The sequence below is a fragment of the Brachyhypopomus gauderio genome, chromosome 16, assembly GCF_052324685.1.
Source record: "Brachyhypopomus gauderio isolate BG-103 chromosome 16, BGAUD_0.2, whole genome shotgun sequence".
Lineage (NCBI taxonomy): Eukaryota > Metazoa > Chordata > Actinopteri > Gymnotiformes > Hypopomidae > Brachyhypopomus > Brachyhypopomus gauderio.
This window is the reverse complement of record NC_135226.1, coordinates 15,314,152-15,328,032: the sequence shown is the minus strand read 5'-3', so window position 1 is coordinate 15,328,032 and position 13,881 is coordinate 15,314,152. Positions and strand designations below refer to the sequence as shown.

The 13,881-nt window shown below is 50.0% G+C and overlaps 1 protein-coding gene across 4 annotated transcripts in view; it reads right to left on the bottom strand.

Moving 5' to 3' along the window:
• Positions 1-13,881, bottom strand: part of brip1 (BRCA1 interacting helicase 1) — a 50,998-nt gene that overhangs the window by 17,361 nt on the left and 19,756 nt on the right. For all 4 annotated transcript variants that reach the window (XM_076976806.1, XM_076976803.1, XM_076976804.1 and 1 more), the window contains exons 17-25: positions 13,441-13,553; positions 13,231-13,313; positions 12,512-12,898; positions 11,261-11,977; positions 9,520-9,777; positions 9,197-9,276; positions 9,041-9,116; positions 8,576-8,782; positions 7,758-7,906 (exon numbers count right to left, since the gene is read on the bottom strand). In XM_076976806.1, coding sequence (XP_076832921.1) covers positions 7,758-7,906; positions 8,576-8,782; positions 9,041-9,116; positions 9,197-9,276; positions 9,520-9,777; positions 11,261-11,977; positions 12,512-12,898; positions 13,231-13,313; positions 13,441-13,553 — 2,070 coding nt within the window. The remainder of the gene's footprint in view (positions 1-7,757; positions 7,907-8,575; positions 8,783-9,040; positions 9,117-9,196; positions 9,277-9,519; positions 9,778-11,260; positions 11,978-12,511; positions 12,899-13,230; positions 13,314-13,440; positions 13,554-13,881) is intronic.

The following is a 13,881-nucleotide window of genomic DNA, read 5'->3' as shown; positions in this document are numbered from 1 at the left end:
TTGACTACTGGTCATTAATTCATCCAATAACGCTCACACCAGTGTGGGATTATCAAAACCAAGGCTTATAAAAGCAGGTAATAAGGAGGTGTCTATGACACATCCTTGTGTGACTCAACACCATTTTTATTCCTTTGCCCCAGGAACAATAATATGGGCTCACTGACGTAAAACAAAGACCAGTGTGCATGACTTAACATGTGGGTAAAAGTGCTACCATGTCAACAGCACGGCGACATGTTAATACCCTGCGCAGGTTCATTTGAATTTCACTTAGACCACATCCAAGCTCCTCCTGACCTAGCAAACAGTGTTTCGAGCTAGGACGAGAATTTGAGCCCCTGAAGATTGCACAGTTCTAGTCAATGGCACTCACACATCAGTGTGTGTGGACAGGGCGTTGTTGGTTCCCAGTTGCTTGTGGAACGACTACTTGGTCTCCACGGAGACCGTGTTGTTTTAAGGACTCCATTAGGTTTGGAGGGTCCAAAGTGTTTAGCTTCCTTCGCTTACTGAAGCTTTTAGCCAAGACGTCTTCATAATCCCCCCCCACCACCCCCCACCAAACACTCGAAAGCGTGTTTTCCTGCAAGCAGGCAGGAATGAGGCTCGTCTAATTACACGTAGCAATTTTCAGAGAAAGGTATGTAGAAAGAAGAAAAAAAAAAACCAATCAGAACCAGAGACAGCCTTGCCCGCGTTTGTGCTGATTACCGATGCCCAGATAAGAGATGGAACAGCTATGCTAAACAGATCCACAGTTCCAATTGCAACCACTCAGCACTGAACCAATGTTTGATGGGCCGTTGCAGCAATTTTCATCTGACTGCAATTGTTGTGCCTACGGAGACACGTTACGCAGTGTGTTGATGAATTAGTAGACAGTGCCCCCTAGACGGCAGCTGCCAAGCAGACTTAATGAAGTGAGAGGTGGGGATGAGAGGGGCTGTCAGGGGCAGTAACGCTCAGAGTAGGGGACAGGAACGGCAGGGTGGTGGCGGTGGGGGTGACACCTCGAAGCTCTGGGGGAGGAGCCCCTTCCCCTGGCCTCCTTTCTGCTGTGTAATTGGGCCGGACTGGAGGAGCGTGACTAGGGTTATTGGGGGTGTTGGGGGGGGGGGGCCTCACAGTCAAAACTGGGTCACGAGCGAAAGCCAATTAACAGACGGCGCCGACCCATCTAGCAGAGTCACAGGGGATCTGGGTCAGCTGGGCGTCCTGGGTCCGGTAGGGGGTCGCCGCCGTTGCGTGCTGGGCCAGTGGACAGGAGGGGTGCACACCAGTCAGGGTTAACAGCTCCGGCGATGACGGCACCTCCCACGGCGTTGGGTGTAGGTGCTCTATTCACAGCTGGCTGAGACATCCCTAAAGCCCCTTTTGTGTCTCTGTCAATAATACTGTTTGCCTTGTCATTACTGGCAGCTTTAGCGCCTCCAACACGCTGCAGCTCCGGCAAACAAACCTCCACAGAGATGCTCGTCTGCCTGGCGCTCCCAGGATCTGCAGCGCTGGCCATTATCAACATGTTCTCTTTTCTTGTGGCAATTAGTCATCCCTCCGAAACCCAGTCCAGCAGCATTAAGACAAACACCCAGTCGGAGAGAAAGAGGAGAACGTGTTTGCCACAGTGGCCCAGCGATCGCTGCCATGGTCAAGGGTTCCGGTTCCCAGAAAGCATTTCTTCGATCGTAGGGTTGGACGGAGAACATGACAGGAGAGGACGTGGTGTGACTGCGTGAGCCACACGTTAACACGCTCTGCAGAACTCATGTAATGAGTCTGGTGTCACTGACAGAGAAATATCGAAAGAGAAATTTAAAAGTGTACCAGGCACAGGATGCAGAGACACAAGCCATTTGCTGTGGAGAATACTGACATCTCCTGGACACAAACGCGGTCTCTCATGATTCTCACCCAAGAGAAGCTGGATAAAAGAAAGAAAAGCATCTCTGAATAGTTGTTATTCATTCTTCAGTTGTAAAGGCGTGCACAAACGAAACAGCATACGTGCCATCACTTTAATTACTATTTCACATTACCAGGCATAATGAATCAAGAATGATGCGTAATTGTCTTTCAGGACAAAGGAAACCGGACGGGATGAGCTGACCCGATCCCTTACAAACACGCTCATCAACAGAGTCGGGCACTGTGTGTGTGTGTGTGTGTGTGTGTGTGTGTGTGTGTGTGTGTTGCTGCGCTGGCCGTGATTGGAAACGAACGAGCAGAAGACAAACACACACCGGCACAGGAGCAACAGGGGATCCACAATGCACAGGCGGCACTTTAATGAGACACCTGCCGCGCGGGAGGGTGTGGCCTTTGTATCGCCGCCGAGGTGCGCAGGACGCACAAAAGGGTCCGAGGCGGCCGGCCTTTGTGGCCGACCGCTGGCCGTGTTTGCTTTCGAGGTGTTCTCCGGGCCCGCCAGCCGCGCGGGCCATTGTCAGGCGAGCCTGCAGGCATTGTTGTCGTTGGGCATTGTGCACGCTGACACGCAGGGGCAGGGAGGGAGCGGCGGATGTGTGAGGGAGTCTGGAGCGGCACCAGGGCAGAAACCCCCCCCCCCCCCCCCCCCCCCCCCCCCCCGCTCTATCACCCAGGGGTAATCCCTCGCCTGGTAGAGTACACAAGTCACCCCCACCCACCACCACCGCCACCACGCCCCCCTCGCCTCGATCACGGCTTCTTTCACCGCGTAAGTGCTTTTCATCCGCTTTGGAAAGCAAGAACTCATAATATTTTCAGTTTCTAAGGCATCGACACTTCTAGACAAAAAAAGAGTGAGACGGTGCTCTAGGGCGTTAAGACTGCGCTTTGTGTTCTGATGTGATCCGGGTCATAAGCCTGTGCAGGTTATGTTGAGCGTAGCTACTGATCCCTGATGGATCAGGTTGTATGGGGTTTTTTTTCAGCTCTAAAAATAGACCAGACTAGACCAGACCGCCTAGCTCATTTATTAGAAGAGTTTTATGAAATTTTATTTCTACAGCAAATGGAGTAAAAAAAAAAAAAAAAAAGAAAAATCAGGTTGAACAGGTACCTGTAAAACAAAAGAAAATCTGTTTACCACACCTACAAAACCCTCGAACAGCTTTATCAACCTGACACCTATGAGACGTAGTTAAGAAGGTTGCTTAATTTGACAGCCCCAGCCACCAAAAATGGGTGTTACTGATCACGTGGGATTAGAGGAGAAAGGAATGAAAAAGCTCAAAAGGAGGCTAAATAAACAGTAGCTTCACCCATGACGGGCGCCGGCAGCCTGGGGAGGACGGGAGGGTGACTCAGGGTGAACTGTGGGGTGGGCACGCACTCCCAGATCTCACCCAGCTCCACACCCTGTCTGTCAGCACCCGGAGAGGCTGGGATGTTCGCCTGCGCGTTTGTGGACCCCCCCACCCCACCCCCACCAGGGCAAACAATATTCAGAGTTGGAGAGGGAGAGAGTGCGAGAGTTGTGTGTGTGTGTGTATCCTGAGCCTCAACTGCCTCAGCCTGCACATTAAGGCAGATGTCTGTCAGCAGGACTCATTTGCTTAAACAAACGGCACTAGAACTTCACATGTGGACCCTGTTCAGTGCTGTGGCACTTGAAGCCCTACGTGTTTTGACACACTGCATCTCAGCACTTCTAATATTTACGCAAGGAGGGACCACCTACGGTCCAGATAGCACAGGCGACGGCTCACGCACACACATCCAACCCCCTGCCTCCCTTTCCCGGTCTTCCCAAAGCCTTCAATTTTCACTCAGGTTTCTCTCACCAATTCGCGAGCTGTGATGCTCACACGGGACGGGGAGGAGCAGAGCCCCCATAAGCCCCGGAGAGACTTTTTTCTTCTTCCCCAGAAAGAAACTTCTACAAACAGAGGCCATATCCATCATTGCGCTGATCGCCTGGCTTTAGTGAGCAGACGATGGATTGGTTGCACGCCCGTTCCGATGGAATCTCCGTCGATTTGTTCCGTGTTCTTTCGCTGTTTGCTTTGAGCAGGGCGCTTAGCACATCAGCACAAAGTAGCCGTCTCGGTGCCATTCACTACGAGCTCCACAGCAAGGACAGACGTAGACTCAGAGACAGCAGTCAGATTTCGGAGTTGCTACTGGCATTTGCCAAACCACGCACATCACTGCTTATTCTACTCTGGCGAACAAACAAGGGAAATTCTGGCCAAAAATTCTAATGCCTCTACAGATTATCACACTCTTAAATACATAAAGCTGGAACGAGAGACGTCCTGTCTGGATGCAACAGCTGTATTCCAATACCACTACTTCAATTTCTCTCCAACACAACTAATAAATTTAGTCCTATTTTGCCCTTCACAGAAAAATCCCAGAATGCTTTAGCAGTGAGGTCATGCTTATATGGCGTGCTTCGGAGGTTTGAAAGGTTCAGAGGCTACAGCTGCACCTGTCATCGACAAACATCACGACAATGACAAGTTCAGTTTGAGTCTTAGCAAGCTTAGCAGATGCCAAATCTAGAAAGTGTCAATCCCGTATATAAAGGATTGCCTTACAAGGTAAACAAAGGTGTCGCTAAAGCCAAAGTGCTCGAATATATGAATGAGTTCCAATTCCTTTCTTTGGTGTCTTTGCTAACAATAAAATTATATAGTGCCCCTATATGTGAGGGAGACTATGAAAATGAAGCCTTTTGGATCTGAAAGTGAAAAACAACAACACAAACACAAAAAACGGGTAACACCCAGCTAAAGGCCCCAATACATCTGTATCCTGCAACTTGGCCGCACTGTTCACCCAATCAATGCAGACCACAAAACACTTTCAGGCATCCCTGTGATAGCCGTGTTACCTCACGGAGGCTGGTGATTACCTCACGGGGGCCTGGCGATTAATCTCTCCGGGACGGGCCAGCTACACCCGGCCCATAGCTCAGGTAATGCCACCCAGAGCCAGCTCAGCCAAACCCGGGGAGATATGAACTGTGAGAGTTCTCCATCCGGCACTCCCATGACTCAGGAGCACCTGGGACAGACAGACAGGTTTAGGAGGACTTTTATCTCGTAGCGTGGGGAAGGAGCTCTAAATGTGCACTCTGCCTAATCGCCTTCTATGAGGGGAGTGGGAGAATAAACAGTCACTTAAAGCCTTTTTGTCTGTGCTTGGTGTTGGCGCTTGGCCAGATATGCATACCAGGAAGTGATTTCAACTAAAATTGCACAGCCTGCTAAAGCAAGCACTTCTTAAATCGCTGGTGTTTTGTTTGTTTCTTTTTTTCTCTCTCGGTGTGGCGCGATTGTTACTGAGAGAAAACACAAAAAGTAAATGTCACAATACCACATGACGCAAATACTCAAAGTCCTAATGATCATACACCACAACCGCATTTCCTTCTAACAGCCAAAAAATATGAATAGCTAATGTCATTAACACTATACATATTCAATATCTGAAGACAGGAATAAAAATTTTGCTTATTCCAGTATAAGACAATCCCCTAATTTAAGCACTGGAGAAAGGAATGACTGAATGTTAATTCAGATTGATCTACTAAATTCAGATGGTACATCTCTTATGAATAACCTCACAACCAATGGTATAAGTTCTCTCACAAACCTAAAAAAAAAAGGACATTTCATGAACATTAAACAAATTTGCTTGCAAAGCAATACAATAAAAACTGTGGGCCATACTGTAATGGTCTGCACTCATGTTATGTGTCTTGCTGCGTTCATTTGCATGTAATTAAGGCTTCAGTGATGTTTTCACGAGGGTAACAGAGTCATGAGAAACCAACTTTCACGCCTCACGCTGACGAAACACCATCGACTTTATCCACGCCACCGTCGGTCATTGGTAAAACAAAACCAGCAGAAATATGATCAAATAAGATTGTCTGGGTGACAATTATTTTTTTTTTACTTGACATTGAAACCTTAAGAATTTTGTAATATCCTATGTGGGTAGCATAAAATGCTTTGCTGTCCAAGTAACAAATGCGAGTTAAGATTGAAGAGATACCAAAGGCTTTGAGTAAACGGTTACACAAACTGCTCACTACACAGGCTTAAATATTTGTTCAACAGTCTGTAAACTATAACATTTTTTAAACTAATCAAATGACAGCAGTACATTCATTCACCATTAGGTGTAATACATAAAACAATCACTTGGTGATTAAGGAAACAGTATGAACCCATACAGTGAAAATAATGAGGGAGAAAGTTATTTTTTCCTCCCTTTTCAATACTGAAATGTCATTAGTTATTTGTTTTTCACTGTGTAGTTAACTACGTTCCTGTTACCAAATGAAATATGACAAGCAAAAAAAAAATCCCCCAATCTTGACATCATCTTAACACTATTGTCTGACTGAGTCCGTTAATACCGGATTAAGCGTCTAAAACTCCATGACAGTTTGCCTGCTTAGCTTCACAACTGCCCCGACACCCACCCAGTTTTGTAACAGATTTGGTGAGACCGCAGAGTCCACTGTCACCACAGCAACAGCCATTCAGCCACCTTTTGGGGGGGCGGGGGGGCACGTCTTCAGCCCCTCCCATAGCTAGTCCACCCTAGGACAAACCAGACCAGCGTGTCACAACAACCCCTGCTGTCTCCAACAATGCTAGGACAGCCTCCCTGTGGTGTGAGCCCAGACCACGGACGCTGCTGGCCACAAGGACACAGTGTCCCTCTTGGTAGCCATTATTTGAGTGGAGGGAGGTGTTTGGGGAGGGGGTGATTGAGTGAAACACACAACTAACCCTAATGGCTTTGATCATGGAAACTACATCTGAACTACATCTGAACTTGTAACTCGAAGATCATTTTCATCAACTTAGACAAAAGGACCAGCTGACGTGTTTTCGTTTGCTGTGAAACATTCTCCGTGGCATTCAGTGGTCCGTGTTGATTTTTTGCGTCGTGAGTGGAACTGATCTAGCGTAATTACAGCATTACGAATAAACGTTTTTATTGGTGCGGCAGCGCGTCAAACATTCATGTCCTAAGCACTAAAGCACATAAAAAAAAACCCTGGAGAAAACGACTACGAGTCATCTACAGAGCTTCCTGTTGGTTCCGCATATTGAGCAGCTATTAGCCAGACACACCCAGGCGTATTACGAATAAAAACGGCCTGGCTGTCTGGGCACCGTCGGGCTCTGTCGTGTGTCGTAGGTCAGGGGCCCGGTGAAGCCTCAGCATGACTCTCACACTGGAGGGATTAGGGTGAATTAAGAGTGCTCAACGGCAGATGAATCCATCAAACACAATAGACGGATCGCAATTAGCACAGTGCAGTGATGGCAGCGGTGCTGAAGGAGACGGCACTTGGAGGAAGTGTGCCGGTCCCACGCTGGGCCCGGGTGGGTCCGGAGACTGTGGGGCGGGGCTGTGTGATGTGGGGGCGTGGCAGGGTGGGGTGGGGCGGGGCTTGGAAGGTAGCGCTCAGGCTGGCACCACACTGCAATGCTGCCTGGGTGGTGAAGGGGATGTGGACAAGTGCCATGCACACAACTGCTGGTAACACACACCAGAAACCACCACGCAAAGCTTTGTAGAGCACCAACATGGTGAACTCAGTCAGGTCTACAGAAAAGCCATGTATACACCGATTGCACACACGCACAGAAAACAACCCAGATAAATATAATAGATATAATAAAGGTTTTAAACTTTTCCAGAATTTGTAGAAGTCGAAGCTTCACGGCTATGCCTTATTTTGACTACACAATGTGACGGATGTGACACGGGTTTCCTGTGGGTGTCGGTAAGCAGCCCACCTCGTCTGAAGCAGGGTCCTTTGGGTGGTGGACGTCTACCGCCATGATGCCAGCGTGACGAGGGTTGTGGGCCACGCAGCTTTGACAGAGGAGCAGCTGGGACACTGAACACGCCGTCTTGTTCCAAATGGCATTGTATGAGCATACGCCTTTGTGTGTGTGTGTGTGTGTGTGTGTGTGTGTGTGTGTGTGAGCACACAGTGAGTAAACACAGGGGGGAAAAAGAGAACAGGGGAGCGTTTAGGTCTCATTTCACTCGACATAGCTGAAGAGCAAACAGCAGATGCATCAAAGCAGCAGCGCGTCCTCTCATGCGGCGGACAGTGACAGCCCAGTAAAGGGAGGCAAACACTGTAATCCTCTGGAGAGCGTGTCAGTACAGACCTTTCTTCTGCTGACAGTAATGAAGATCTCACACCGAGCATTCATATAAAGCATGAAAAGAGGACATAGCGGTTTAAACAAAAGCAAAGGTGAACCTCTACCTGCGCAGGTACGCCTGCTACGCTACCCGCCCTGCAGTACTAGTACTGAACAAAACCAAAGGCCTGAATTCTGATTTCCTGTGTTTTCTTTTAACATTTACATTTCTCATTAATCATTAGGAAACATTGAAATGTGTCCAGAAAACCTTTCAGATACTGGAAACATTCCACAAAATGTTTTCTTCTCGACGTGTATAGAAGGACAGTGGAACGTGTGCCAGACGTCGTTGCAGCTGTCTGCAGGGTCCCGTGGGGGGGGGGGGGGGGGAACCCAGTCTGGCCGTCTAGCCACTCCACGTGTGTGCAACCATGCGTCATGCCAACGGGGCCCACCTGTCTGCCCGTCGGGTGTGTAGGCACACAGGGACCGGCGTAAGGCCTGCAGCGCGGAGCCTTTCCGGACCCGTAGCAGAGTTCTGCCGCTGCTCCGTGTGGCTCGTAGTGGGCTACACGGACAATGCGGAGGCCCGGGCGACTGCTCAGAGTCCCGCGCCAGCCAGGACGTCTCCGCTCGCTCACACGCAGCACCCTGAACCATACCTGCGTCACAGGGAGAGCAGGACAGCACAGACGTGTACAGTACATCCGCGTTTTCCCCAATCCAGTGCTGTTTTTGGTTTTATTTTTTTATCTGTCCTCATCTCCTAGCGTGACGAGCACTCAAAGACCGAGTACCTGGTGCAGCTGCACTGGTTGAGAGAGAGCAAAACTGCGGACTGGCCAGTGGCCCACAAGGACTGGACTAAGCAGCAGGTGCACTGGGAGAGTCACAGATACAGACGTCTATGGTAAACTGACCTTGTGCGAAGGGAAGAAGCACAGCCTGGCAAGAGCCACAGTGAAGTCCTCTCATACAAGGGGAGGAACTGGACGTCTGGCAAGATAAAGTAAAACACTCGTCTACTTGGGTCAGAGCGATCGTCCGTCTGCATACCGCCGTCACGGAGGGCTTACCTTGGTTTGAGTGCCCCTTTTAACCTTCCTAGCCTGCCTGCTATTCCGTGAACATGACCTCTGAACTCTGATTTCTGTACCTTTGACCACATAAAAGCCAAGATCAGGACAATATAATCTGTTATTACAGCAATGAGGTTTATAATTTAGCTTTAAAGTCTTTTTTTTGGGAAAGTGCTACAATGAGATGGAATGCAGTCTGTAGTAACAGCAATGGCCTACATGCACACTTCTAAAGAAACGCTTTAGTAGCTAACTACACTGAGAAGACGTAACTGCAGTAAAACTGACTACTCTGACTCAAATGGACTGCCCTGTCCTACCTGCCTGCTGAGAACCTGGGCGTTCACTCTCTCGCCCTCTCTGTTCAGGAGAACAGCGCCTCCTGGTGCGTACATCACGTCCCTTCAGGCTCTCTCTACTCAGCTCTGGAGTGACGACCTCAGACCTACGTGTGTTGGACCTGCGTGGAGAGCCGGAGGGCCCCGCGGCCAGGACCAGAACCCCAGCGTCCTGGGCCATGTCTGGCCTGGCCCGCCCTCTCTGCCTACACATCTTCACTTGCTTGCTTCCCTTTGCACCTGTCAATCCAAGACATGGAACACAGGCATAATGCGGGCATAAAACGCGGGCATAAAATGCGAGCACAAAACGCGGGCATAAAATGCGAGCACAAAACGCGGGCACAAAGGCCTAAGGAGCCTCACGTCAAAGGGGAAATGATTCTCATCGCATTAGGCAAGCTGAAAATGAGTGGAAGCATCTCTGCACACCACAGCCATCAACACTAATCCCTCTTCTGTCCCTTTAACTCTGCAGCGACCAGGAGCTACAGAAGTACTGCAATGACATATATTAGACGTATGGGTGGGCGAGGGAGGGTCCAGCCATTTAGTCTCACAGGGCTGCAGACAGTTTGCTAGAATGTCCTGGGCGGCAGAAATTCTCAAACTCGTCTACTGAAGCGTCCGCGGTCGGACTTCTTGCTAATGGGCCAGACCAGACGCTGGGCGTGAGTTGGACGAAGAGCGATGTGCTCTAGCTGAAAGTCCTCCTCCCCCGTTCCTGTGTGGTGTCACTGCATCAACCCCTCTAACGAGACGCATCTCGTCAGGCTAATGGCGGTTAATTAGCCCCTCCCCTCTCCGCCGTTCCGTCTGGGTCGAAGAGTTTGCTAGACAAAATTACACTACACCGCTAGAGAAAAAAGCCCATTAAAATAATTATAATGTGGCTCAAATGACCCTCATCCCTCCTAATAAAAGTCATTAGACCAGGACTTAAGACACAAGGTCCTTCCTTAATCAACTTTGCATAAAACAAAGTTCAGCTTTGTCCACACATCGGTATATCAACACATCTGGATTCAAACCCAAAACATCCTAAAACAAGAAAAAAAAAATGAATCGCTGGCCACACACACACACACACACACACACACACACACACACACACACACACACACACACACACACACACACACACACACACACACACACACACACACACACACACACACACACACACACTCAAAAGCAATGGCAGGAAGACGAAGCAGAAGGAAGACAGATGAGCGATGAGCAGTTTCACGCCAATGCAGTGGCCCCGCAGGAAAGAGGTGCATTGTGGGAACTTCCTGTGGTTGTTTACTTCCCCCGCCAGCCTAACACCAGCGTGAAAATGTCCAATCTGAGCTGATGGAGTTCGGCCCGGTGCTGCTACAGACACGCTCATTACTATTAACCCCACCAAAGCCTCACAGAGCCAGGAATGGTAGATGTACCCAACACACATCTTCAGACGATTTTCAAAAGGAATAAGAGCAATATGTCAAAACGTGCGTCCACAAGTCTAAAGGAACGTCAAAAAATGTTGGTCAGAATCGTTCTGTTCTACATGGTTTGCAATTAATACTCATCCCACAGCAAACAGACATGTTGGTTTATCAAAATTTATTTCTTAAGCCCTTTATTTACTATTTACTATTTGTTACAAACTTTTAAATGGTGGATGGTTATGACATGTGGCTGGCTGGCCTGAGAATAGCAGGTTCCACACATTTACCTGCGGCTGCTGTGATGCCTGGTGCTTTTTGTCTAGACCTGGAGAGTCTGTGTGACCTGCCGCTGGGCCGTCTCTCTGCTGGCCACGCCTCCCCGCCTGTACTACCTGCCTGCTCCGCCTCCCTCAGAGATAACTCCCAGTCTCTGTGAGGAACCCCATCGCCTCCTCTACGGTCAGCGGAGGCAGTTCTCCCCGGGCTGTGCGCAGACCCAGTCGGGTCCTCCGAAGGCGGGTCGGCCGCCTCGTTGGGGGGAGGAGGGAGGGGCGGCGGTGGCTCCTCCCTCGATACGGCTGCCTCTTCGTCCTCTTCGTCTTCCTCTCCTTCAAACAACTCAGGGGTGTAAAAGACACTCTGGTCCTCCTCCTCGTGCGTGTCCCCCGGCTCTGCTGCGCCGCTTACAGGGGACAGGGCCGGTGGAGGAGGGGCGGGGGTGGGGGCGGGGGCTACGGCACTCTGTCCGTTCTCAGCAACACCTCCGGCCTGATCCGTGGCGGCCTGGTCAAGGGCAGGAAGAGAGCGGTGGCTAATGGCCGTCACGTCCACACTCTTGTCAGCACTCTCGCTGGAGCCCCTGGGCTGGAAGATGGGCGCTCTGTATCGGGCGCTGACGGGCGTGGAGGTGAGCAGGCTGAAGACGGGTCGCACTGCGGATAAGAGACGAGCGTCTTTACTCTCGCCTGGTGTTGCGCATGGCTGAGGGGGAAGCGCCTGGTCACCTACGCAAGAACAAGACAGAGTAATTATCTCATCAAATAAGGTGAAGAAATACAGAAAAGTCAGAAAATATGCAGTTGAAGTGCTCAACACAAGGTGTACTTCTCCATTCTCCAATAATCCATGATCTCAAAGAAAGAAAAAAAAAACCAACTCTAAACCAAATAGCCAAAAGTTGTAAAATCATGGTCTGTTATATATACATTTTAGTCATTCAGTCAGTGACTTTTTGTGTTACAATCCCTAATCTCAGGAACTCACTCACTCAAAACATCCAGTATTTCACCCAGTTTTTCACAGCTTTTAAAACTCTTAAAGCCCATCTGTTAATTCAATGCTTAATTCCTCATCCTGTTGCATCTGGTGGCCTCACTCCCACACAGCACATACTGTCACTACCCTCCACCCTCCTGCACACTCCTGCACACTCTTTCTGTGTATTCTACTTCTGATTTGCTGCTAGTGGTTCATTTCGTTTACTTTTGAGATGAAATTCTGATGAACAAACAATAGCATCTTGGACTGAAACCACGCACCTGCTCCAGAAGGGCCATGGACAGAGGGGACGGCAGCCCGACCCAGAGAATTCGGGCACTGGGGCGGCGCAGGTGGGTCAGGAGGGGACGACCGCGTGGAGGGGCCCGCCCCAGAGACGCTGGGGCCCGCCTCCGAGACGCTGGGGCCCGCCTCCGAGACGCTGGGGCCCGCCTCCGAGACGCTGGGGCCCGCCTCCGAGACGCTGGGGCCCGCCTCAGAGACGCTGGGGCCCGCCTCCGAGACGCTGGGGCCCGCCCCCCCATAGAAGCTCTCCACATGGTGCTCCGCCTCCCCCAGTTGCTTCTGGGAGAAGGACCCCAGGGACTGAATGGCGCTGGCGAAGTTTTCGTGATGCACCACCAGCTGACGCACCCACTTCGACAGGCCTGAGAGTGCAGGGAGAGTGTCAGAGCACCATCACCCTACTCCACCCGACCTCCATAACCATCCTGCCACATTACGGTGCATCTGTGTAGGCTTTCATGCGGTAGGTGTTGGTCAGCTCGTTCTGACCGCTGAATGTAAACTCTGTTCACATTTTCATGTATTGGACATTTCCGACTACCATTACATGTAAAAGAGGACTTGTGTACACATTAGCTGGCACCTCACCACAGCCCAATGCTTCACGGGCCAGTAAAAGACCACTATCGCCATCTAGTGCTGCACACGCGTAACTGCGGTTGGGTGATATAACGTGCCTGTGGCATTCACTCACCCGTGATGTACTTGTTGGGGTTGGCCCTAAAACGATCGTCCACCAAAATAAGTGCCCCCCAGTCATTTCTATGACGAATACACCTATGAGGACGAAGATTAGACAACCCGTGATAGAGCTCATGAAGACATATCTTTATCTTCACACACACCATTACAAAGAACGACACCCAATAACCATCTTCAAAAGTTCAAAGTATCTGTAACCGACCTCCCCAAGGCCTGGTTCAGGGCGCGATAGGCCTGGATCTCATACCAGCGCCCTCCAGGAAGGAGGCCCCTGGGTTTGGAATATTGGTCGTTGTATTTCATCTTCAATTCAACCTGCAACCCAAAGGAAGTATTTTTCTTTATTCTAAATTCCTCACAGGTACAGTTGCTACTGTGGAAGTACCCTAGTTTACAGGGTACAGGGTAGTGTGTTCCTGCTACCCTGGTACAAACCAGCCCCAACACTGTCAGACAGGGGCAACATTTATTACTGGAGGGAGCGAGACTGCCCTGGAGAGGATAACCAGGGCCAAAGGACGTTTCCTAAATGCTTGTCCATCTGGCTTTGGTGTCTGGGTGTGTGTGTGTGTGTGTGTGTGTGTGTGTGTGTGTGTTGGACATGAGCCATGCCATAAGAATGCCACGGCAGTGTCAGTCATTC